This window comes from Oncorhynchus kisutch, linkage group LG7 (genome assembly GCF_002021735.2).
Source record: "Oncorhynchus kisutch isolate 150728-3 linkage group LG7, Okis_V2, whole genome shotgun sequence".
NCBI lineage: Eukaryota > Metazoa > Chordata > Actinopteri > Salmoniformes > Salmonidae > Oncorhynchus > Oncorhynchus kisutch.
Window position 1 is genome coordinate 6,107,300 of NC_034180.2, and position 27,897 is coordinate 6,135,196.

The 27,897-nt window shown below is 41.1% G+C and overlaps 1 protein-coding gene across 1 annotated transcript; it reads right to left on the reverse strand.

Moving 5' to 3' along the window:
* On the reverse strand, positions 1 to 27,573 carry LOC116374608 (uncharacterized). Its single transcript, XM_031828117.1, has 7 exons — positions 27,072 to 27,573; positions 21,388 to 21,518; positions 21,008 to 21,196; positions 16,101 to 16,265; positions 10,619 to 10,730; positions 8,690 to 8,817; positions 1 to 1,324 (listed from the first exon to the last, which is right to left on the reverse strand). The coding sequence occupies exons 1-7, from the start codon at positions 27,361 to 27,363 to the stop codon at positions 371 to 373; spliced, it is 1,971 nt and encodes a 656-aa protein (XP_031683977.1). The 5' UTR covers positions 27,364 to 27,573; the 3' UTR covers positions 1 to 370.
* Positions 27,574 to 27,897: the final 324 nt, after the last annotated feature.

Sequence of the window (27,897 nt, forward strand, 5' to 3'; positions counted from 1 at the left end):
TGCTCTTTGAATTATGGTACTGTTTATTACATTACACATCAAATCTCCCAAAGTCAGTATCTATCATGTGGAGGGCAGACGTGTTTAGAAAGAACAGTGTGAATACAGCAAGAATACAGTAGAAAATATTAGAATGACTTTATTCCATCTATATCACCTCAGTAAGGTAAATATTAAACTGTCTTTGTTCTAGCCCAGGTTCACTGTCTCTCTAAAAACAGGTATTTACAAGCCTGTTTCAAATGACAAGTTAACAAAGGGTTAATGAAGGGTATGCGGTTAATTAGCCTCTTACCCCAAAACACTTCACAACTATATGTCAACTTAAGAATTGTTCCCGGATATCCCGTGTACATCTCGGGCCACACTGCTACAATTTCTCCCGGTTGTGGACACTCCTATGTCTGATAAGGTTAGTCAGGAAGGAGAAGCTCTTGTAACATAGTTTGCACTTGAAGGGCTTGTCCTTGGTGTGAACGGCCTGGTGCTCCCTCAAATAGTCTGCCCTAGCGAAGCGCTTCCCACATGTGGGGCAGGCGTATGGCTTGTCGGCGTCCGTCCTAATACATGGCCTCCCACGATGTGACCCAATGACACCAGACGAGGCAGAAGCAGGAGCCACCACCCTCAGGTGGTTAGTCTTTAAGCTCCCTCCTTGACCTCTAGCCATTGTTGTTTGGGCGTTGTTGTTGTGTGCTGTGTTATAGGCTAGGTACCTCTTGTGATGGATGCCCATCCTGACCCTGTCTGTATTGGTGGGGTAACCATGAGGTAATTGAGGAAGGCTAGACCCAGGTCCAGGCCCTCTGTGAACCCATTCGCCAGGCATTAGACAAGATCCTGAAGGAGAAGACAGACCTCCTGTTAGACTCTCACGGGGGGGGTCTCCCACCAATCTCTGTGAAGGCTGAAGCCCAGGGTGACCTGCTCTGTTCATCATGGATACTGTGGTGTTTGTATCATAGGAACAGGAGGGTCTATCTCTGTCTCTATCAGCTCCAGGCCCTGCTTCATCCCTGCACTGAGACTGTGAAGAGAAGGGTCTGGGCTGCAGACTGGATCCATGACTGGAGCCTCTGTCTATCTGATGACCACCAGGACTGAGGTTGTTTAGTCCACCTGTCCACTGGTTGTGTTCTGTGTGGTGGTTGTGGTGGAGTCTCTGTCCCTCATTGTTCGGTTCTGTTTCTGACTCGGAATGGAAAAGTGACGGCTCCTGATCCAGGGTCCTGATCCGGAGCCAAGTTTTGTGACCGACCGCCTCAGAGGTCCAGTCTCTCCCGCCAGCAACACCGGATATCAGCAGGTCCTCGTGGACTGCAGACTGTAAACACAAATTGTACAGAAGAGAATAAAGGTTTATATAAGAAACTCTTTGCTGTACACACAAAACATTACATTATAAAATGTTAACCACAGTCAAGCCCATCTCTAACACTGTGATTCATGTACCTAACAATCTGGAGCCATTGGTGTTTATTATTTTTTTAAATCCAAATGTGTTGATTCAAGAATGAAGTATGTTTTGGTTCGACTGGGATAAGGGAAATTCAGCCCTTGCAATGATACAAAGTCAGTACAGAGTAAATGTATTTCATTTCAACAAAATGGTCATACATTCACATAACGTGAAGAACAGTACTTTTATTGCACAAAACGATACGTGTGTCAGGCAGAATAACTTCCAACTATGGTAACACTATATCTTCTGTAAATCTGATACCCTCGCTTTGATAAAATGAATTTTAGAATACTTTGGAAAAGGTTGAACATTACATTACACACAGCTTGACTACTTTGTCAAGTAAACATTAAGTTACTATCATTTCCTCATTATAAAACACCAGCATCAAAGGTTGTCACTTTTCATCAGTAAAGCAATTTTACAGACACCATCACACCACACCAAGGTTTCCTCAGTTCACCTCGTCCAGTTCTCTACTACATACAAATATTTACATGTGTCATTAATGTTATGACGATTGTTTTATCAAATCGATTAACTATGTTTAATTATTATGATGATTAAATTAATCCTGTAACAATTAACTCACAAGCTATCATGGGGCACCACGGAAAAAGTTTATTTAACGAGTTACCGTTTTCCGAATGAACTCTTAAAGATATACACTACCGTTCAAAAGTTTGGGGTCACTTGTCCTTGTTTTTGAAAGAAAAGCTACATTTTTGTCCATTAAAATAAATCAAATTGATCAGAAATTATAGTGTAGACATTGTTAATGTTGTTAATGACTATTGTAGCTGGAAACGGCAGATTTTTTATGGAATATCTACATAAGTTTATCATTTTAAAAGGCTAATTGATCATTAGAAAACACTTTTTCAATTATGTTAGCACAACTGAAAACTGTTGTCCTGATTAAAGAAGCAATAAAACTGGCCTACTTTAGGCTAGTTGAGTATCTGGAGCATCAGCATTTGTGGGTTTGATTACAGGCTCAAAATTGCCAGAAACAAAGAACTTTCTTCTGAAACTCTTCAGTCTATTCTTGTTCTGAGAAATGAAGGTTATTCCATGCGATAAATTGCCAAGAAACTTAAGATCTCGTACAACGCTGTGTACTAGTCCCTTCACAGAACAGCACAAACGGGCTCTAACCAGAATAGAAAGAGTGGGAGGCCCCGGTGCACAACTGAACAAGAGGACAAGTACATTAGTGAAAAGGGAGGGGCATGTAAGAAAGAGCAGGAGAAAAGACAAAGGACTTCACTATCGTACGTACAGCTGATAACTATGCTCATGGAAATGCTAATACTTTGCAGATGAAAGGCCACTGACTCTATTCCAACTAAACTACTGAAAGAGCTGCTTCCTGTGCCTTGCCCTCCTATGTTGAACATAATAAACGCCTCCCTATCCACCGAATGTGAACCAAACTCACTAAAAGTGGCAGTAATAAAGCCTCTCTTCAAAAAGCAAAACCTTGACCCAGAAAATATTTTTTTTAATAAATCGGCCTATATCGAATCTTCCATTCCTCTCAATAAATAAATTTTAAAAAAAAAGCTGCGGCACAGCAACTCACTGCCTTCCTGAAGATAAACAATGTATACAAAATGTCTGGTTTTAGACCCATCATAGCACTGAGACTGTGGTAAATTACCTTTTAATGGCGTCAGACCAAGTTCTGGCTGGGTTTAAAGCTTATCTGTTGGAAAGATATCAGTTGGTCTCTGTGGATGGTTTGTCCTCTGACAAATCAACTGTAAATTTCAGTGCTCCTCAAGGTTACATATTAGGACCACTATTGTTTTCCTTATATATTTTACCTCTTGGTGATGTCATTCGGAAACATACTGTTAACTTTCACTGCTATGCGGACGATACACAGCTGTACATTTCAATGAAACATGGTGAAGGCCCAAAATTGCCCACCCTGGAAGCCTGTGTTTAATACATAAGGAAGTGGATGGCGGCACATTTTTTACTTTTAAACTCGGACAAAACTGAGATGCTAGTTCTAGGTCCCAAGAAACAAAGAGATCTTCTGTTGGATCTGACAATTAACCTTGATGGTTGTACAGTTGTCTCAAATAAAACTGTGAAGGACCTCGGTGTTACTCTGGACCCTGATCTCTCTTTTGACGAACATATCAAGACTGTTTAAAGACAGTTTTTTTTCTCCATCTATGTAACATTGCAAAAATCAGAAACTTTCTGTCCAAAAATGTTGCAGATAAATGTATCCATGTTTTTGTCACTTCTAGGTTAGACTACTGCAATGCTCTATTTTCCGTCTACCCGGATAAAGCACAACATAAACCTCAGTTAGTGCTAAACACAGCTGCTAGAATCTTGACTAGAACCAAAAAATTTGATCATATTACTCCAGTGCTAGCCTCTCTACACTGGCTTCCTGTTGGCGGATTTCAAGGTTTTACTGCTAACCTACAAAGCATTACATGGGCTTGCTCCTACCTATCTTTCCGATTTGGTCCTGCCGAACATACCTACACGTACGCTATGCTCACAAGATGCAGGCCTCCTTATTGTCCCTAGAATTTCTAAGCAAACAGCTGGAGGCAGGGCTTTCTCTTATAGAGCTTCATTTTTATGGAATGGTCTGCCTATCCATGTGAGAGACGCAGATTCCGTCTCAACCTTTACGTCTTTATTGAAGACTCATCTCTTCAGTGGGTCCTATGATTGAGTGTAGTCTGGCCCAGGGGTGTGAAGGTGAATGGAAAGGCACTAGAGCGACGAACCACCCTTGCTGTCTCTGCCTGGCCGGTTCCCCTCTTTCCACTGGGATTTTCTGCCTCTAACCCTATTACAGGGCCTGAGTCACTGGTTTACTGGTGCTCTTCCATACAGTCCCTAGGAGAGGTGCGTCACTTCAGTGGGTTGAGTCACTGACGTTATCTTCCTGTCCAGGTTTGGTGCCCCCCTCGGGTTTGTGCCGTGGGGGAGGTCTTCGTGGGTTATACTCAGCCTTATCTCAGGGTAGTAAGTTGGTGGTTTGAAGATATACCTCTAGTAGTGTGGGGTTATATCCTGCCTGTTTGGCCCTGTCCGGGGGTGTCGTCGGACGGGGCCACAGTGTCTCCCGACCCTTCCTGTCTCAGCCTCCAGTATTTATGCTGCAGTAGTTTATGTGTCGGGGGGCTAGGATCAGTCTGTTATATCTGGAGGACACCTGTCTTATTCGGTGTCCTGTGTGAATTTAAGAATGCTCCCTCTAACTCTCTCTCTTTCTCTCTCTCTTCTCTCGGAGGACCTAAGCCCTAGAACCATGCCTCAGGACTACCTGGACTGATGACTCCTTGCTGTCCCCATTCCACCTGCTGCTGCTCCAGTTTCAACTGTTCTGCCTGCGGCCATGGAACCCTGACCTGTTCACCGGACGTGCTACCTTGTCCCAGACCTGCTGTTTTCGACTCTCTCTCTACCGCACCTGCTGTCTCTAACTCCGAACTAACTCTAACTCTACTCCTGAGGTGCTGACCTGTTGCACCCTCTACAACCACTGTGATTATTATTATTTGACCCTGCTGGTCATCTATGAACGTTTTAACATCTTGGGCATGTACTGTTATAATCTCCACCCGGCACAGCCAGAAGAGGACTGGCCACCCCTCAGATCATTGTTCTTCTCTAGGTTCCTGCCTTTCTCTGGAGTTTTTTCTAGCCACCGTGCTTCTACATCTGCATTGCTTGCTGTTTGGAGTTTTAGGCTGGGTTTCTGTATAGCACTTTGCGACATTGGCTGATGTAAAAAGGGCTTTATAAATACATTTGATTGATTGATTGGAAAATAATTGCAATATACATATTTACGATTGTATGGCTTTGTTGTCTCCCTGTTGAAATCGCCGGTCCATTTTCTGGAGAGTCAGTCGACCAAGTCTCTGGTTGTGTAAGTCTCTGATTGTCCACCAGAGGTCACCATGTCCTTTGTAGTCGTAGCTTGTTCGCTTTGTTCTTGAAGTGTCTGTTATAATGGTTACGTCAGACGTACCAATGGTCGTTCGATAGGGAAATGTTCTCCTCTCGTCTTCGGTCAAGTTTCTTAGACTATTTTACATATACAGCTGCAGACTGTGAATGTGTAGTCTTTAGTTTTGTAGATTTCTTAACCATTTGTAACGTATTAGGCTGGAACTGCACATAACTGGTCTATAGAGTGGTAGCCATTTCAACGTGGGGACCCCCGTCCCTGTTTTCTTGACTAATGTACATTTTGTCACGAGTCCTATTTAAGCACTTGGGGAAAAGGGGGCATTCCCTCTTTTTGTTGTAATGTCTGTGCTCACCTGGGCGTGGCCACTGACTTGGTTAAGACTTCATATGAAAAACAATTCTCTCATTTAGAAGGAGAACATCACATTACATTTTCTCACAAATTGTGTTCTACTGTCCTTAGTTACATCACCAATTAGTAATGAATTCGACAAGATTGTTCTTTAAGTACCCACAGACCATTCCAACAGTTTTGGATTATAGAAATATTGTTTCATTATTCAACCTTTTGATGTCACCGTTTTGGCGGGAGAAATCTCTGTGTAACAAAGAGGTTTCTTTCCCCTCAATCCTGCCAAACCCAATGGCAGAGTTTCTACACAGTATTTACGACCGGTCATAAAACTGGTGTGGGAGAGGGGGAGATCTGGCTCTATGATCCTCAGCCAACAGGGCAAGTCATGATACATGGTTATCAAAATGTCACGCCAGAGTAAGGCTACACGAAATACAGACCTTATCGTAAGTGTTTTTAAACTCCCCTATGGGAAAAATGAATGGTGGAATTGATTGAAACCATTTTCCTATTTGACCACGAGGTTCTATGGGTATTATGACAACTCCACTGTGGGGCTCTATATCCAAAACCAACAGAATGAACTACTAACTAACTAGTACTACATTACATGTCACTATACTCTATACATGGGCCGTGTGCATTTTATGTTGGTGTATCCCGAGGTAACTCCTCTCTGAGAACCTCTTCCCGCAGTGCATACAGGAGAACGGCCTCTCTCCCGTGTGGACCTTCAGGTGCATCTTCAGTTGGTGCTGGTGGGAGAACCTCTTCTCACGAGAACCTCTTCTCACACTGGGGGCAGCTGTAAGATTTCTCCCATGTGGACCCGTGTTAGAGGAAATTATGGTTGAAATGACTAATTATGTATACATTCCAATCAGAACTGACTAGTCCAAATGCTATAATGTACTGTACATATGAATTTTCTCTCTTGCTCCCATTCCCAATTGTATATAATGTAGTCAGGAGTTTAGTAACAATGAAGGTCTGTTCCTTAGTTCATTCATTTGTACAATCTCCAGGTGGCAGGAACGGCCTATCTCCAGACTGTCTAGAATGCTGATTTATACTGACTGACCTTGACTTCAGGCGTAGAGCGAAGGCTCGAGAGCTAGAAGGCCTCTACTGGTGAACGTTTAGAAAACGCTGACGTCATTTTCAGTTTATAACCTGTGGAAATATGTGTATGTGGGAGTACTCTCTTGAATTAAACGCTGTTACCTGGCTTTTAAGACTGGTCTCGATCTACTTCATGCATAATTAATGAACTTACAAATCATTAATGAAATAGAAAGAGTGCGAATTTGGTTTTGGCTACAAAACATACAGGAATTTAAAATTCCACTAACAACCCGCTAGTGCATCTTCAGGTTGGACGAGTCAGAGAAACTGTCCAGAAACAGATGGCAGCAGAATCATTTGTCTTCCGTGTGCATCCTCGGATGGGTCTCCAACTGTTTGGGGAAACTGAAATCTTTCTCACAGAACGAACACGGGAAGCGCTTCTTTTTTATGCCTCCCCCTTTACTGATTCAGTTTCTCCTGTCATTTGTCAATGAGCTTGTGTAGCCGTTTAGTGTTGAGAAACGGGCATTGTCTGAGGTCTGGTTTAACATAAGGAGAGTGTGAGGAGGATGAAGGCCAGGGAGTGTCGGTGTTATCGCAGGGTCCATATTCCAGTTGATACATCTTATAGACGGCAGGCTGAAGGATTTCTTTTTCGCAATCATTACTTGTGACCCCACCCCAAATATAATGACACAACCTTAAAATCGGTATATTTTTACATCAACAAATAATGTCAAAATCATTACATTTTCATATCTTATCAAAATTCAAATTAAAAACACATTTACTCATTAAAATTGTATTTTTCTAATTACCTTTCTCAAAAATGTGTATATATTGTCCCATACAATAAACTGTACTGTTCATTTTTTCAAAAAACAAATACAGAAAATGAATTAAAAAACTAATATTGGCAACCCCACTTCAGTTGTGACCCCAACTTTGAATACCACTGTGTTAGGGGGTTAACCTGAGGCGCGATCAGTCTCTCTGAATCACAACTAGGACGGAGTCTGTGTCCATTCTCTCTAGCCACATACAGACACCTTCCTGTCCCCTCAGACCAAATCTACGCCTCGCCCAGGTCTCAGCCAGTCTGTTTGCCATGAAGACTAATATTAGGGATGGGCACGTTATTAGAATATTTCAATATCAACAGACATTAATATTCGATTACATGGGAAAGTATTCATTTCTGAGAGAATTTTTTTAAACGTATATTTTAACAATGAAAATGAAATACAATTATCTTTGTGACGTTTCTACATAGCCTACAAGGATAGACCATTATATACATTATTATATATTTTTTATAAGTGCGCCCCATAAAAAAGACGCACCGGTAGCCTACACACGTTTCACAGGTGTAGCTTGTTGCTATTGTAATCAACCAAAGTGGCGCTACATTGAGAGGGAGATGTTTAATCGATGCAAAATGTAAGAAAAATTACAGAATTACGTTGGCTAAATGAGAAGTAGGCTACACTGATCATCCAACAGGTAGGCTGTTTCATATGACTAGAGTTGTACGAGGAGCATAGCAAAATAGCTTTAATTGGCCTTGCTACTTAGCTGACTGCTGTATTTAGCTAGTTTTTTACAAACAATTTGATGGAGTCAAGATTGGCACTACCAGATAGTATGATAGATAACCTATGGCAGCAACAAGTTTGTCTAACCAGAGCGAGTCAGGTTTGGCTACTTTCTCTCTCTCCCCCTCCGAGCCAGACAAATGCCCACCCCTAACTAAGATTGGATGTTGTTTTGTGTTTGACTGTCTGTTTCTGGTTAACAGTGTTGTTCCCCAGCTCAGAGTTGAGGATGCTGTCCCATCCACTGACCTCCACTATGTTGCCTCTGGTCCTGGCCTGCTCTGTGATGTTGTCCCCCGGGTCCCTGGCTGCACCGGCCTGATTCTGGGAATCCAAGATGGCTGCCCAGTCTTCTCTGTTAGCCTCCAGCCAACTACCTGCAGGAAGAGGTTACAAAATAGACTTTACTAACATCTCTACATATGAAGATTTTTTAAATCATACATTATAATGTGTGTTTTTGAATGTAAAGATAAGTTGTATTGATTTCATTTGATAAATTAAGAAAAAATAAAAGCCAGGTGTATCACTATTCCCATTGAAGATCTATTACTGTATGTAGGCTAAATGTACAGTGCATTTGGAAAGTATTCAGACCCCTTCACTTTTCCCACATTTTGTTACGTTACAGCCGTATTCTAAAATATATTAAATAAAAATGTTCCCTCATCAATCTACATACAATACCCCATAATGACAAAGCAAAAACAGTTTTTTATAAATTCTTGCAAATGTATTAATTTTTTTTTTTTTTAAGTATTCAGACCCTTTGCTATGAGACTTGAAATTGAGCTCAGGTGCATCCTGTTCCCATTGATCATCCTGAGATGTTTCTACAACTTGATTGGAGTCCACCTGTGGTAAATTCAGTTGATTGAACATGATTTGGAAAGGCACACACCTGTCTATATAAGGTCCCACAGTTGACAGTGCATGTCAGAGCAAAAACCAAGCCAAAAGGTCGAAGGAATTGTCCATAGAGCTCCGAGACAGGATTGTGTCGAGGCACAGATCTGGAGAAGGGTACAAAAAAATGTCTGCAGAATTGAAGGTCTTCAAGGACACAGTGGCCTCCATCATTCTTAAATGGAAAAAGTTTGGAACCACCAAGACTCTTCCTAGAGCTGGCCACCTGGTCAAACTGAGCAATCGGGGAAGAAGGGCCTTGGTCAGGGAGGTGACCAAGAACCCGATGGTTACTCTGACAGAGCTCTAGAGTTCCTCTGTGGAGATGGGAGAATCTTCCAGAAGGACAACCATCTCTGCAGCACTCCTCCAATCAGGCCTTTATGGTAGAGTGGCCAGACGGAAGCCATTCCTCAGTAAAAGGCACATGACAGCCCGTTTGCAGTTTGCCAAAAGGCACCTAAAGGACTCTAACCATGAGAAACAAGATTCTCTGGTTTGATGAAACCAAGATTGAACGATTTGGCCTGAATGCAAGTGTCACGTCTGAAGGAAACTAGGCACCGCTCATCACCTGGCTAATACCATCCCTACGGTGAAGCATGGTGGCAGCATCATGCTGTGGGATGTTTTTCAGTGGCATGGACTGGGAGACTAGTCAGGATCGAGGGAAAAATGAACGGAGAAAAGTACAGAGATCCTTGATGAAAACCTGCTCCAGAGCGCCCAGGACCTCAGACTTGGGCGAAGGTTTACCTTCAAACAGGACATCGACCCTAAGCACACAGCTAAGACAAAGCAAGAGTGGCTTCGGGAAAAGTCTCTGAATGTCCTTGAATGGCCCAGCCAGAGCCCGGACTTGAACCCAATCTAACGTCTCTAGAGAGACCTGAAAATAGCTGTGCAGTGAGGCTCCCCATCCAACCTGGAAGAGCTTGAGAGGATCTGCAGAGAAGAACGGAAGAAACTACCCAAATACAGGTGTGCCAAGCTTTTAGTGTCATACCCAAGAAGACTGTAATCGCTGCCAAAGGTGCTTCAACAAAGTACAGAGTAAAGGGTCTGAATACTTACATAAATGTGAGCTATTTTATTATTTTTTATACATTTGCAAAAATGTCTAAATGTGTTTTTGCTTTGTCATTATGGGGTATTGTGTATTGATTGATGATTTAAAAAAAATCAATTTTAATATAAGGCTGTAACGTAACAAAATGTGGAAAACGTGAAGGAGTCTGAGTACTTTCTGAATGCACTGTATGTCAACCTTACCTTGCTCCCCCATCTTTAGTCCACTCAGCAGGTCAATGCTCTCTGGTCCGTCTTCTATTGTCTCCTCTTTGACTAGCAGCAGATCAGTCTTCCCATCCTCCATGTCTACTGACTGTAAGAGATACAGAGTGAGAGGATGTTGGATCAATACATCTGATATGAGCACCCTGCTATGGAGCATCTTCTGATTGAGCAATGAGGGATTTCAATGAGTACTATACAAAGATATTAATTGATTTGATAATATGCAAACATCTTAGTTGATTTGATTACTTGACACTCTTTAATGGTTTGATCATTTAAAAGGCATGGTCCCACACTTGAAGGTCAACCCCTTAGCTTAGAACTAACTTCTCTGTTTTTAAAAGGCCTATGTGGCATCGATATGACAGTCATTCTAGTGTCAAAATTGACTACAAAGTGTAAATATGATAATTTTGGTCATAAAGTCAGTATCGTCCAAAATTGAGTTTTGTTAGTGAGTTCGTCACGACTTACTGGAGGGTTGGTTTGGATTACTTACTTGCCCACTTTTGCCAATGATGCCCAGAGACAACACGCCCCCCAGCTGTGCTCCAGCTACCATGTGGACATTTGTTGTCAAATCTACATATGGGTCCAAAGCACGGCAAATAGGAGTGAAAATGGCCTTTCATAAAGATGATGCAAACTTCCAATGCATTTCAACAATATGGCCAGGAATGGATTACATCCGACACGGTCAAATCTGCTGCATGTCAACCATCAAACCACTGGTGTTGGTGAATAATTAGCTATGTAGATAACTGGTACGAGGTAGTAGCTACTTTTGGTTATACAAAATGATTTGATAATGCTAGCGAGCCAGGCTGGCTATGATACCAAAGATAAAAGGGGAATGATACCGTAGGTATCTAACATGGATTAGACAGTCAAATTATCACTTAACTAGCAGCCAACCTAGCAATGTTTCTTTCCATTAACTTGTCCTGTGATATTTTGTTGACATTTAGAAAGTGTACATTGAAAATAGATGCGACAGTTGCCTGCTAGGGTGCGTTTCCATTGTGTCAATTAAAACGGATGGAAGTAAATGACGTCATACCTATAAAATTAAATAGTGTTGACAATAAATGTAGTGGGTGAAGTGTTTCCATTGCCCATTTAGGCAAATTGTGCATTAATAAATTGGCGATAGCCTGTATTCCCTCCCACCTATCTCTTTCATGTCTCAGGTAGCTCACGAAAGCCAGCATGAATAGAATGCAAGAATTTACTCATATTTGCCATATTCTAATAATTATCATTTGGCAAAGTATCGCTGCAGTAAGTGCCATGGTGAAACTTGCATTGCAAATAATTGGACGGTTAAAATTGCATTCAGCCGACCAGAAAAGCAATTCAGCAATTCTTGAAAGTCAGGACAAAGATCCTGCAAAGAAACATTATTTTTATAGTTGAAAAATAGATTTAGCCGGCAGTAGGCATTTAGAATTAAATGTGGAGTGGTGCTTCATAGTAAGGCCTACATGTTGACATCACATGCCCCCACGTACCTTCAAAATTATTTAGCAATAATTTATTTAAAAAAACACAGTTTCCATTAAATCTTAAATGGAAAATTAAATCTTAAATCTTGGTGGGGCATAGCTGATTTGGCTGACTTGCTTAAACAAATGTGGTTTCTACTGACAATTGAGATGTACAAACTATGGCATAAGGGGACGAGCAGATAAAAGGCGTTCCGTAATTTCAATTAAGACATTAATGAGCGAGTGAGCTAGGACGGACGCAGTCAATATAACTATTTGTTCAGCACTTTTGAAATGTACAGCGACAGAATTCAGAACATGGGCCTTTCTTACAGTATTCTCTGTGTACACCAAGTCAGAACTGTAGGATAAATAAATGGGGCATATAAGCAGACAATGAAAGCTCTTACAATTTTCGATGATTACATTTCTCTAAAACAAGTTATAGGCTACATGTGCCGCACCAAGTCAGAACAGTAGGCGAAATTAAGAGGGGAAAATAGACCAAATTATTTCCTAAAAATGTGAGGCTCAAAACAGAGCCCCACCTGCCCTGAATGATGGGTCACCACTGGATCTAACAAATATCTCCAGTGTTTGTTTTAGCTGTGTTAGTTTCAACAGTGTGTACAACCTGATTTCCCCCCCAATTGATATCAGTGATTTATTGCCACTTGTCAAAACAACAGGGTTCTTGGTGTGTGTGCAGTTCATAAGATGCTCTTTAAAAAATACAATAAAATGTAGTTGGGGGTAACTGACCACCCCCTTGTAATTCACATAAAGACCGCAAGATATCACCAAATTATTTTCCCAACATTTTCCCTGGCTTTCAAATGTTCCTGCTGAACAACTTTTGGAGATATTTCAACAAAATTATTTTGTGGTAAATTGATCTAATCTTTTGAAATGTAATTTTTTTTGTAGATATTTTCAAATGAAGTTAGAGCCATTTTTTTATTATATAAATATATATTATTTTTTTTTACCCCCAATTTCATGGTATCCAATTGGTATTTACAGTCTACACGGGAGAGGCGAAGGTCAAGAGCCGTACATCCTCCAAAACACAATCCAACCAAGCCGCACTGCTTCTTGACACAATGCCCACTTAACCCGGAAGACAGCCACACCAATGTGTAGGAGGAAACACCGTACACCTGGCGACTGTGTCAGCATGCACTGCGCCCGGCCCTCCACAAGAGTCGCTAGTGCGCGATGGGACAAGGACATCCCTGTTGGCCAAAAACCTCCCCTAACCCAGACGACGCTGGCCCAATTGTGTGCCGCCCCATGGGTCTCCCAATAGAGCCTGGACTTGAACCCAGGATCTCCAGCCCCCCCAGGCAGTTAACCCACTGTTCCTAGGCCGTCATTGAAAATAAGAATTTGTTCTTAACTGACTTGCCTAGTCAAATAAAGGTCAAATAAAAAAAATATTTAAAAAATAGGAGCTGTTACAGAAGGCTGAGGCAGTGGCCACCCTCCACCTCCAAATCGATTCCACTCCAGAGTACAGGCCTCGGTGTAACGCTCATTCCTTTGACGATAAATGCCAATCCGACCATCACCCCTGGTGAGAGAAAAACGCGACTCGTCAGTGAAGAGCACTTTTTGCCAGTCCTGTCTGGTCCAGCAACGGTGGGATTGTGCCCATAGACAACGTTGTTGCCGGTGATGTCTGGTGAGGACCTGGCTTACAACAGGCCTACAAGCCCTCAGTCTAGCCTCTCTCAGCCTATTGCGGACAGTCTGAGCAATGATGGAGGGATTGTGCGTTCCTGGTGTAACTTGGTGCAGTTGTTGTTGCCATCCTGTACCTGTCCCGCAGGTGTGATTTTCAGATGTACCGATCCTGTGCAGGTTTTGTTACACGTGGTCTGCCACTGCGAAGACGATCAGCTGTCCATCCTGTCTCCCTGTTGCGCTGTCTTAGGCGTCTCACAGTACGGACATTGCAATCTATTGCCCTGGCCACATCTGCAGTCCTCATGCCTCCTTGCAGCATGTCTAAGGCACGTTCACGCAGATGAGCAGGGACCTTGGGCATCTTTCTTTTGGTGTTTTTCAGAGTCAGTAGAAAGGCATCTTTAGTGTCCTAAGTTTTCATAACTGTTACCTTAATTGCCTACCGTCTGTAAGCTGTTAGTGTCTTAACGACCACTCCACAGGTGCATGTTCATTAATTGTTTATGGTTCATTGAACAAGCATGGGAAACAGTGTTTAAACCCTTTACAATGAAGATCTGTGAAGTTATTTGGATTTTTACGATTGATCTTTGAAAGACAGGGTCCTGAAAAAGGGCTGTTTATATAATATATAAATCAATAAATACCATACCATCTAACCCTACACTCACTAAAAACCACTCTTGTTGCCTTCAGTCATGGCCGCTAGCATTGCGCATTGATGAAAAACAAGGCCAAATCAGGAAGTGCAGTCGCCCTTTTTGACTAAATCAATCAAGACCTGGGCTCAGATCCACAAAGAGCCTCAGAATAGGAGTAATGATCTAGGATCTTTCCATATAATCTTATTCATTATGATCTAAAAGGCAAAACTGATCCTAGATCAACACTCCTAATCTGAGAGGCTTTTTGGTATGGGACCTGACCTAATTTTTACATTTTTATTTCACTTTTATTTAGTTGAGAACAAGTTCTCATTTACAACTGAGACCTGGTCAAGATAAAGCAAAGCAGTGCAACAAAAACAACAACACAGAGTTACACATGGAATAAACAAAAGTACAGTCAATAACACAATAGAAAAAAAACTAATAGAAAAATGTTTATAGTGTGTGCAAATGTAGTAAGATTATGGAGGTAAGGCAATAAATAGGCCATAGTGGCAAAATAATTACAATTTAGCAATAACACTGGAGTGATAGATGTGCAGATGATGATGTGCAAGTAGAGATACTGGGGTGCAAAAATAGCAAAAATAAATAACAATTTGGGGAATGAGGTAGTTGGGTGGGCTATTTACAGATGGGCTGTGTACAGGTGCAGTGATCGGTAAGCTGCTCTGACAGCTGATGCTTAAAGTTAGTGAGGGAGAAATAAGTCTCCAGCTTCAGTGATTTTTGCCATTCGTTCCAGTCATTGGCAGCAGAGAAGTGGAAGGAAAGGCGGCCAAAGGAGGAATTGGCTTTGGGGATGACCAGTGAAATATACCTGCTGGAGCGTGTGCTACGGATGGGTATTGCTATGGTGACCATTGAGCTGAGATAAGGCGGGGCTTTACCTAGCAAAGACTTATAGATGACCTGGAGCCAGTGGGTTTGGCGACGAATATTAAGCGAGGCCCAGCCAACGAGAGCACACAGGTCGCAGTGGTGGGTAGTATATGGGGCTTTGGTGACAAAACAGATGGCACTGTGATAGACTACATCCAATTTGCTGAGTAGAGTGTTGGAGACTATTTTGCAAATGACATCGCCGAAGTCAAGGATCGGTAGGATAGTCCGTTTTACAAGGGTATGTTTAGCAGCATGAGTGAAGGAGGCTTTGTTGCGAAATAGGAAGCCGATTCTAGAAATAATTTTGGATTGGAGATGCTTAATGTGAGTCTGGAAGGAGAGTTTACAGTCTAACCAGGCACCTAGGTATTTGTAGTTGTCCACATATTCTACGTCAGTACCGTCCAGAGTAGTGATACTAGTCAGGCGGGCGGGTGAGGGCAGCAATCGGTTGAAGAGTATGAATTTAATTTTACTACCATTTAAGAGCAGTTGGAGGCCACGGAAGGAATGTTGTATGGCATTGAAGCTCGTCTGGAGGTTTGTTAACACAGTGTCCAAAGAAGGGGCAGAAGTATACACAATGGTGTCGTCTGCGTAGAGGTGGATCAGAGAATCACCAGCAGTAAGAGAGACATAATTTATATATACAGAGAAAAGAGTCAGCCCGAGAATTGAACCCTGTGGCACCCCCATAATACCATTCAGACAGTAGTTCAGTGGGCTCACCTCAGTAAAATTGTGTGCGGTCCTGTGCTGCTCAGCTAGTTCCTCTGTGGGTTCAAGAGGAGGTGAAGTCTGGTTATCCTCCATGACCATGTTCCCCTCAGAGTTCCCCAGACCCTCCTCATACCCCTCCTCCTTGACCAGCAGCACCTTTGGAGCCTCCTCCTCCTGGAAGAGACAGATGATACAGATTATTGAGTCCTACACTGTAGTTACAGGATTACTGAATTGTTGTTAAACCCATTATGGTGGACATAAATATGATGTTGTGGGTAAAAATACGTACAAAAGTCATCATCAGTAAAACCTGGGGGAGGGTGCTGCAATTGTTTTCACCAAAGGGGGGTGGGGGTCCTGGACAAATATAAAATCCTTCCACTAATACAGAACTATTAAAGGCCCAGTGCACTACTTTTGTTAACAAATATTTTGTGTACAGTAGGTGTTTGTTAGTGTGGGGGTATATTTATTTATAGTTAAGTGTATATTGGTTATAAAGCGCTGCTGGGTATATGCAGAATAGGGTGAGATCAGATGTGAGGTATATTAAAGAGAGTGACAATATAAGTCTTAAAATGAAAAGTCACATTTTGTGTTTATTAAAAGTGAACAAGTTTTAAATACACCATATGATAACCACACATACAGGTCTCAACAAAAAATCTAAATAAACTTGATAAACTGCATACATTTTCTCATTAAAAGTGTCTCTAGAGAAAAAATTCTGTAGTGGAATGAAAGTATGATGTTCACAAATGCCTATTTCATTATAGCCTACACCAGTGGTTCTCAACTGGTTTTACCTGGGGACCAAAATTTTACAATGACAATTGAGTCGCAACCCAATATTATGGACTGTTGATGATTACATTCTGTAATGTTGTATTGCCACTTGCTTTCTTGGGCTGGCTTCACTTGCAAAATAGACTGTCTCAACAGGCTACTATTGTGGTATTAAAGAAAGTAATTAGACAGCCATATTAACTGAGAAAACATTTATTGTAAATTCAAGAGAATAAGCCATTTTAATTAGGAGACCAGTTCAGGAGTGGGGTGTAATACATTATCCGACTCAGAACATGACATTAACACCAGTCCAATAATGTTAATGAACAGCAACACATGCCGGTTTTTAAAATAGAAAAAACAGCAATCATTAGGAATTCTTAATCATCAATTACCATGTGAATAGTTTCACAACCTTAAAGTTTGATGAAAGGTAGAGGTCGACCGATTCATCGTAATGGTCGATTAATTAGGGCCGATTTCAAGTTTTCATAACAATCTGAAATCTGTATTTTTGGGCGCAGATTTTTTTTTTATACCTTTATTTAACTAGGCAAGTCAGTTAAGAACACATTCTTATTTTCAATGACGGCCTAGGAACGGTGGGTTAACTGCCTTGTTCAGGGGCAGAACGACAGATTTTCCCCTTGTCAGCTCGGGGGATTCAATCTTGCAACCTTACAGTTAACTAGTCCAACGCAATAACGACCTGCCTCTCTCTCATTGCACTCCACAAGGAGACTGCCTGTACGCGAATGCAGTAAGCCAAGGTAAGTTGCTAGCTAGCATTAAACTTATCTTATAAAAAAACAATCAATCAAAATCACTAGTTAACTACACGTGGTTGATGATATTACTAGATATTATCTAGCGTGTCCTGCGTTGCATATAATCTGACTGAGCATACAAGCAATACAAGTATCTGACTGAGCGGTGGTAGGCAGAAGCAGGCAAGTAAACATTCATTCAATCAGCACTTTCGTGCCTTTTGCCAGCAGCTCTTCGTTGTGCGTCAAGCATTGCGCTGTTTATGACTTCAAGCCTATCAACTCCCGAGATGAGGCTGGTGTAACCGAAGTGAAATGGCTAGCTAGTTAGCGCGCGCTAATAGCATTTCAAACGTCACTTGCTCTGAGCCTTCTAGTAGTTGTTCCCCTTGCTCTGCATGGGTAACGGTGCTTCGATGGTGGCTGTTGTCGTTGTGTTGCTGGTTCGAGCCCAGGAAGGAGTGAGGAGAGGGACGGAAGCTATACTGTTACACTGGCAATACTAAAGTGCATATAAGAACATCCAATAGTCAAAGGTTAATGAAATACAAATGGTATAGAGGGAAATAGTCCTATAATTCCTATATTAACTACAACCTAAAACTTCTTACCTGGGAATATTGAAGACTCATGTTGAAAGGAACCACCAGCTTTCATATGTTCTCATGTTCTGAGCAAGGAACTGAAATGTTAGCTTTCTTACATAGCACATATTGCACTTTTACTTTCTTCTCCAACACTTTGTTTTTCCATTATTTAAACCAAATTGAACATGTTTCATTATTTACTTGAGGCTAAATTGATTTTATTGATGTATTATATTAAGTTAAAATAAGTGTTAATTCAGTATTGTTGTAGCTGTCATTATTACAAATAAAATTTAAAAAATCGGCATCGGCTTTTTTGGTCCTCCAATAATCGGTATCGGCGTTGAAAAATCATAATAGGTCGACCTCTAATTAAAGGTATACTTTTTTTACCAGTTCAATAACATGTAATATGAATGTCAGAATTAATTAACAATAATAATTACCCTAGTGAACAATAACTCATTAACCTGTTTATTTATTGTGTGTGTGTGCGGGTGTGTGGCGTATCAGTGGGAAAGCTGGGGGTGTTTCTTCAGTTTGATAAGTTTATTGAAGTTTGGGGTAATGGTTGACAGGGCAACTCGGAGGTCATGCTGGCTGTCCAGGCTGTGATTGGGAGTCCCATAGGGCGGTGCACAATTGGCCCAGCGTCATCCTGGTTTGGCCAGGGTAGGCCATCATTGTAAATAAGAATTTGTTCTTAACTGACTTGCCTAGTTAAAAATAAAGGTTAAATGTTTTTTTTAATATTTATTTTTATTTGTATTCAGTTTGTTGTCTTGTCTCTTATTCTCCTCCGGGAAGTAGTCGCAAAACTTTCCCGGCAGCTTGACAAGATGCTGTTTAACGTTTTTTTTCAGTGTGTCGCCGAGCGCTTTGTTGATCAGATTCTGAATCTCTAAATCAGCATTGGGAAACATGTCAATACTCCTGTTAGAAACATGATTTGACCAAACGGTAAGCTTCATATTGAAGGCATCCACTTTGTCCCTCTGTTCAAATCAATTGTGCCCCCTCCCTTGCATTGACAATTTGAGCGAATTCAGATGATCAAAACTATCTGCCAGGTAGGCAAACTGTGTGAGCCATTCCTTCCAATCGAAATGTTTGTGCAGAGATTACTTGTTTTCCTAAAGAGACACAGCAATCTCAGCTCGAAGCTCATAAAAGCGACCCAACACTTTACCACTGGAAGCCAGCGGACCTCTGCATGATAAAGCACCTGCTGGTGCTTGCTCCCCATATCCCTGCAGAAGGACTGGAAACACCTTTTATTTTTGATATTGTTGACACACTTGATCACATCCTGGAGAGTGGCGTGGAGCTCAGACACCATATCCTTCGCTGCCAATGCCTCCCTGTGTAGGAAGCAGTGGTTCGGTACTCTCTTCAGGATTCGCTTTACTACTAGATATTTGTGCGACCCCCCCAGTTGAGAATCCCTGGCCTACACAGTACAAACACAATATGTAACAGACTTTTTAGGCTCATATATGCCTTTATATATCACAATGTCTGGTGCAATTTCTACCCAGAAAAATTCTACACTGAAATCTGTTACTCTTGTTATTCAAAATGCATCTGTAGATCTTTCTGTTGACAACATTGAAAATGTATCGTTGTCTAATGCAGGGTTTGATGTAAAAGTCAGAAGCTATCGAGTGGAATGGTTACTTTCTATGTTATAGTGGAGTGTTTTTTCTGCTGGTGTATCCTTAGTTAGTTACTCTCTCAATGGCCTCTCTCCCGTGTGGACCTTCAGGTGCATCTTCAGATGGTGCTGGTGGGAGAATCTCTTCTCACACTGGGGGCAGCTGTAGGGCTTCTCTCCTGTGTGGACCCTCTGGTGCCTCTTCAGGTCACCAGTCTGGGCGAAACGCATGTGACACTGAGTACAGCTGAATGGTTTCACCCCTGTATGGACCCTTTGGTGCCTCTTTAGGCTGCTAGCATGGGCGAAATGCATGTGACACTGGGTACAGCTGAAGGATTTCTCTCCTGTGTGGACCCTCTGGTGGATCTCCACCTTCTGGGAGCTGCTGAAGCCTTTGTTACAGAACATGCAGAGGAACCATTTTTCTTTACTATCACCTGATGTTGCTCCCCCTCCTCGAGCCTTGGCCCTTTGGTCCTTTGAGTTCAATAACTGATTGAAAAGGACACGGCTGTGTGAATTGGAAGGCTCCATCGACGTGGACAATGGTTCCCGATCCCTGAGCCTGTGTAAATGGGACTGGGTGGCGACATTTACATTTTTCTCTAAACTGTCCATGTAAACTAAGAAATCTCTGCCCTGTGAGTGTCCTTCTCCTAAGTGAGTCTCGTCTATATTCCATGTCAGAGGAGTGTCGTCCTCCACTTTCACAGTCACCTCATCTATGACCAGACCCTCCCCTTTCTTATCTAGGAACCCTTCAGAGTATACACTACTACTATACCGTTTCCAGTCCCCTCTAGACAGATCAGTCTGTGTCTCTAAACCCAAGGGCATGTTGCCAGGGTCCATCTCTGTAGCGTAAGAACAAAACGGATCATTGCCAGTATCTAACACGTCACCCGAGTCCCGATGGGAATGAACCATCCTAGGGCTCGGGTTACCGTAAAGTAAATACTCTGAGCTGGAAGCAGGAGGACAGCGCAGATACTCCAGCTCTAGTCTCTCTGGGGCTGATCTGTGGTCAGATCCTGTGTGTAAGAGCCTGCGTGTTACAGTTAAAGTCTTTGTGTCTGTCTCTGACTTGAGGACGGCGTTCGGCGTTCCACTGACCTCCGTGATGCAGCGTTGGGTCCTGGGCTGCGGCGCTGTGGCGATGTCCTCCGTGGCTACAGGGGGCGCCACTCCAGCCGCTGCTCCAGTCTGGATGTCTCTGCTGTGTCGTGGGTCCTCCTCTCCTTCAATCCTCTTCTCCTTGACCAGAGACGATCCTCCAGGACCTGCAGTCTCTGCATCTGTAGACTGACACAAGACGAGAGGAGGTTATTATCGGTACATGAGATGAATTGGATAACAAAGTCTCACAAGCTCCCCTAAGGCAGATAAATAAGGATGTACATGGAAGCAAGTAAATAGCTGAGGGGAGCCTTTCTGAAATAAACAGACCACATTTAATGTACTGTAATTTGTTTACGTTACACTATGACACTAACCTCTATCACAATAACATGCTGGGTTGAGGTTCCAGTCTCCTCATCAACAGTGATTGGTTGGTCATCTCTCCATGTATTTTGTCCAGCTGGCTTCACAAAGCTCCTGTGGCCTCCAGTGAGATGTCCTTCACCTAAGAGAGTGATTGGGGGAAAGAGGGTGCTTAAGTTAAGTACCACTGTCAATGCTCAATGATATATTGTACACTATTGACACCGTCTACAATTGGCAACAATGTTATCAGGGCTGGACAACCACATCTGGGGATCTGGGGCACCTACAGTGGGCTCTGAAATTATTGACACCCTTGATAAAGATGAGCAAAATAAATCATTCAAATACTGAGCAACATTGTATGCAAAAAAAATTGGGGAAATTATATTATATTATACTAATACAATTGCTCAGAGAACAATATTTTGTTTTACACCCATTTTGAAGTACTTTCAATACCTTAATGGCACCGATTCTTTTTCTAAAATGCTTGAGTTGGAGAACACATTGGGAGGAATCTTACACCATTCCTACATACAGAATCCTTCCAGATCCTTGATATCCTTTGTCTGCGCTTATGGACTGCCAACTTCAATTCAAACCACAGGTTTTCAATGTGTTTCAAATCCAGAGACTGAGATGGTCATTGCAAATTTTTTATTTTGTGGTCAACTAACCATTTATTTGTGGATTTTGATGAGTGCTGGATGATCCACTTGCCACCAAGTTTCAGCCTCCTGGCAGAGGCAACAGGGTTTTGGACTAAGGACCAGGACCAGTGGAAGCAAAATAGCCCCATAACATCAAAGATCCAACACCATATTTTACAGTAGGTATGGGGTTGTTTTCTGCTAATTTCAACACCAAATCCACCACTTAACCAGCATGGCTACCATAGCATTCTGCAGCGATACGCCATCCCATCTGGTCTGCGCTTAGTGGGATTATCATTTGTTTTTCAACAGGACAATGACCCAACACACCTCCAGGCTGTGTAAGGGCTATTTGACCAAGAAGGAGAGTGATGGAGTGCTGCATCAGATTGACCTGGCTTCCACAATCACCCGACTTCTACCCAATTGAGATGGTTTGGGATGAGTTGGACCGCAGAGTGAAGGAAAAGCAACCAACAAGTGCTCAGAATATGTGGGAATTCCTTCAAGAATGTTGGAAAAGCATTTCAGGTGAAGCTGGTTGAGAGAATGCCAAGAGTGTGCAGAGCTGTCATCAAGGCAAAGGGTGGCTACTTTGAAGAATCTAAAATATATTTGGATTTGTTTAACACTTTTTTCGATACTACATGATTCCATATGTGTTATTTCATAGTTTTGATGTCTTCACTATTATTCTACAATGTAGAAAATAGCCAAAAATAAAGAAAAACCCTGGAATGAGTAGTGTCAAAACTTTTGACTGATACTGTATATCAAACAATTGGATCCTAAAATCTGAGCAGGTGGGGCTGACATGCTTATAGCGTTGCTAGGACTTTCTAAATATGTGCATAAATGTATACTATTGCACTGTTAATATTTCTATTAATATGATCTATTATTGTTATTTATATTTTTTTTATGGCTTTCCATATTATTTGGTTAGTTCTCTTAAAAAGCACCCTCATAGATATGCAATAGACCTACGGTGCTTTGAATGTGTTAGTGAAGGGTGGCAGTACTGAATTGTTTTCATGGGACTGCCCATATTTCCCTCTGGCCTACGCCAATTGGTGGCCAAGGATTTGCCTTAGGATGCAAAGGTGCATCCTAAGTCAGGGAGATGGTCTGATGGTCTTGGGCCTAGATATGGGGGAGGTTTTAGTGGGTGAAATATGAGGACAATTGGAGGTTTACAAAGTTGCAGCTACAGTATGCTTAACAGTGCAAATATTATGGTACAGCTATATGGACACTTAATCAACCTGGTGCTTTTGAATGGTATGTTTACAAACAAGTATAGCCAATTACAATTGCAATGGCTGAGCAGATCATAAAAAAAGAAGATACATTTCTACCTGTCTAAAAGAGAAAGAATATAATATATATTGTTTACAGGAAACTCACTACAAATATAGATGAGACTGGGAGGGAGAAATATTTTCGTCATGGGCAAAGAAACGCAAAAGGGGTGATTATACTAATTAATAAAAAATGTAATCCGATTGTTCACACTGGGCAAACAGATCCTCGGGGAAGATGGATTATTTTAAATATGCTACTGGACCAAAAACAGATATGGCTAATTAATGTATATGGGCCAAATAATGGTGATCCACAGTTCATCGAAAATATATATAATAATCTATTGAGCTCACAAACTACGAATGAATCTATTATTATGGTGGGAGATTATAATACGGTTTTAAGTACGTCAATGTAAAGGAAATCGCACTACAAACTATCACCCTCAAGCACTTAATGAGATCACAAATATCATGGCTAAATTAGAACTAGTGGATATATGGAGGATGAAAAACCCTGACCTTGTGAGATATACACAGAGGAGGTTTAATCAAGCTAGCCGTCTGGATTATTTCCTGATCTCATTCATCCTGGCATCAAAAGTTTTAAAAAGTATTAAAAGGAGACAGAATGCGATCGAACCACCATCTAATTGGCCTCCATATAACTCTTACAGAATTTCCACGTGGACGGGGATATTGGAAATGTAATCAAAGCCTATTGGAAGACAATTTATTCTTAATTAACTACGAGAAAATAATTCATAATTGACTTTTTTTCTGCACAACAGAAGATCCCCTTATTGTATGGGTCACTTTTAAATGTACCTTTGGAGGCCATTCAATACAATACAAATCAAAAGCAGTTTAGCTCAAAAGAGATTAGAATAATAAGGAAATAGTGGAAATAACAGCGCAGGTAGATGGTAATGGAAACTGTATTATAGAGGTACAAAATAGGTTAGAGGAAAAACAAAAAGAATTGGAGGTACTTATTCAAGAACAATCAAGAGTAATGTATTATAAAAAATAAAGTGAATTGGATGGAAAATTGTGAAAAATGCACAAACGTTTTCTTGAATCTTCAACATAGAAATGCTACAAAAAAGAATTTACAGAAACTCATTACAAATGATGGAGTCATCCATGATTCACCAAATGATATTTTGAAAGAGGAAGCAAAATATTTGAAACATATGTTTTATTTTCAGTCTCCTCCATTTCCACTGAATGATGTTAACTATAAGGATTTCTTTCCTAATAATAATGTAAAATGAACACATTTACAGAAAGACCTGTGTAAAGGCCAATGTACAAAGGAGGAACTGTTTAAGGAAATTAAATATTTTCAATCTGGAAAAACACCAGGGCTTGATGGTATACAAGTAGAGGTACATCAGACCTTTTTGATGTACTCAAAGATCCATTATTAGCGTGTTTTAATTCATCCTATAAAAAGTGTAGACTTTCAGGTACTCAACAAGGTCTGATTTTATTACTACTAAAACAGGACCCAGGTGATAAGTATAAAGATCCAGTCCATTTAAAAAACCGGAGGCCTCTTACATGAAAATCCTGCCGAAATGCATTGCACATAGAATAAAAAATATTTTACCAGATATTGTTCATCCTGATCAGACATGTTTTTTTTACATGGACGATATATTGGAGATAATATACGACAATTACTTGAAACAATTGAACATTATGAAACATCAAAGATATCAGGCCTGGTCTTCATAGCAAATTTTGAAAAGGCGTTTGATAAAGCACGACTAGAATTTATATATAAATGCCTGGATTACTTTATTTCGGTGAATCTCTTATACAATGGGTTAAAGTTATGTACAGCAACCCCAGATGTAAAATAGTAAATAATGGCTACTTCTCAAAAAGTATTGAGCTTTTAAGAGAAGTAAAACAAGACTGCCTGTTTGTTTCCATATCTATATACTACAGTATCCCAGCAGCGCTTCCCTTCCCTCTTTTTTCTACACATTTACTCATGCTCTTATGTTGATTCAATTTAAGTCCAGGTTACATTTTGTAACATGCAACATCAAGAGTAATGCAGTCATCTCCGGATAAATGAGTGAGTGAATGCATGTGTTTATGTACATAATGCATATACTTGCGAACGCAGACTCAGTGATATGACGTGACCACACGCAGTAGTGGGAACCACCCTCCAAGATCCCACTTTTCATTACATTATCTACAGCTACTGTTATTGTCATGTTGGTTAATCTAATCTGCAAAGAACTTGTGCTTGCCATTTCATCCTGGGCACAGTGAGATACACAGATGCGCTACATACACTACCACTGCAAACTCAATAAAGAGTGAAGAGAGCAGCTGTGTTTCTGGATTTTGCAATCTCCTTCTTCAAGTCCCCCTTTGGTCACTGGCTGCCTGTCGAGGGTAAGTGACGGGCAGAACCACCCATAGCACCCACCTCCTTTCTATCCCACATGCCAGAATAGAGAGAGAGCAACAACAAAAAATCACCCATACTCTATTTCTGCAAACTCTGAGGATCTCCCTCTTCTCATATGATGTACTTTACTTCTCATTCATACCTTTGTTTTCTCAACTAAATGGTGTTTTATTGTTTATGTTTCGATGTTAGCCTATACCCATATATTTCAGTCTATAACTGCCACGTGGGTCTATTAGATCAAATAAAGAAGTTCACGACACATCTGGTCCACAAAAATAGAAACCTTTTACATTTTTCAATCTTAATTACTGACAGGTTGGTTTTCACAAGTTGTTCATTTAATTAATCAATTAGGTTCATTCATTGTTGTAAATCCCTTTTTGGTATTTGTGAGTTCAACATTATTCAGCTGTTTGTTATGTCCTGTATTATATTCAACCACAAGTGCACTACTGTAGTACTGAGCTATGACATGTGGTGGAGGAAGGGAGACAGGAAAAGAATAACAATAATAATATGACTAATGAAAGCATACTTTTAATACAAGACAAGACGAGGGAAGCTCAAAATAAAAACATGCCAGCCAGATGAGCCAGTGTATGAACTGAATTGCACATGAATGAATTGACACTAGCTGCATAGGCGCTCACTTGGTGATCTGAAAGCTAAGTTAATGTGCAGTTTCCACGTTTTTTGTTGTTGTTGCTATTTTGAATCGTAGAAACTAGTTTTAGCAGCATAATTGTCACGGGAAATCAGCTTTGTTTACATACCGGTTTTGGCTGTAATGATCTCCAAAATTGGACGCATTAGTTAATCACACCATTGATACAGCAACGGACGCTAACAACTAATTGAATCCTATTGTGGCGCAGAGATGGACACATTTTGGTAAGTGACAGTATTTGTCATGACAGGCCATCAATCTTTAAAAAAAAAATGGGGGGGATTGGGGGCGCCCAGGGCAGTTGCCAGTTCGGTAATCGGTCTTGGATGTAAGGTAATACTACTCCTTACTTATTGATATACTATTTATTTATTATGTTCCATGCATCACATTCTTTTAATTGTGTTTGACAATAGGAAAAACAGTAAATCAAGAATCTGGTTGGAATTTTATATTGTGTCTTAGTGCAAAAATAATTTGCTCTTAAATTACCGTCCTGGTAAAATAAAAATTGCATACTACTAACCAAAAACTGACCAAGACCCATATCTGGGTAACACATCTCAACACATGCGCATATTGTAACAGGGCGACAGGTTCCGCAGCCTTGGCCATCTGCTAAATGTACCTCTTGTCATTCCTCTGTATCTGTCGAGGACCTTGACACTATTCGGACTGGCGAGAACGCGCTCTCGCGTTGTCCTCTCTGCGCGCTCCCGTGCCACCTTCAGTTCCAGTTGCTGTAGTTTCCTCCGCAATCCCCTGTTTTCTTTCTGGCTTTGAGTTATTTCCAAACGAAACACTGCATAGTCGTCGTCTACGAGTTTACATATGTCTGCCACGGCTGAATTCGCTAACACCTCCATGATGGAGGCTATTTGAGTGTGAAAAACCATAACGTTACTGTTACAGTTAGCCATTGTTAGCAAACGTTAAACAGATAACATATATCAACTAAATTCTGTCTCCAACGCGAATTAAACACTACCTGGAGTGAGAATATGATGCTGAGCAGTTAAATGAGACATATTTTGAGTTCCAGGGTAATAATAAATGTCTAAATAACAATAATAAAAACGCTAACGTGGAAACTGTTCTTAGGCACTGGTCACTTCCGTTTACACTGAAGAGAAATTATCTTATTGGTTCGCGTCATAGCCCAAAGGGTGTGGTTAAATGGAAAAAGTATGCGCTCTATTTTAAATACGGTACTGCTTATTACATCAAATCTCCGATGATCGTTATCTTTCAAGCTGAGAGCAGACTTGTTTAGAAAGAATAGAGTAGAAAATACTGACTTAATTCCATTTACATCACCTCAGTATTTGAATTTATTACGGATCCCCATTGGCAGCAGCTACTCTCACTGGGGTCCGGCAAATTTAGGTCAATTATACAATTTAAAAAACATTACAATACATTCATAACAGATTTCACAACGCACTAAGTGTGTG

Coding starts and splice junctions, on each gene's coding strand:
- LOC116374608 (XM_031828117.1), bottom strand. CDS start 27,363: ATGGCTAACTGTAACAGTAACGTTATGGTTTTTCACACTCAAATAGCC. Junction 21,197..21,387: donor AGCATGTTATTGTGATAGAG/GTTAGTGTCATA, acceptor GTCTTGTGTCAG/TCTACAGATGCAGAGACTGC. Junction 8,818..10,618: donor ACTAAAGATGGGGGAGCAAG/GTAAGGTTGACA, acceptor CTCTTCCTGCAG/GTAGTTGGCTGGAGGCTAAC.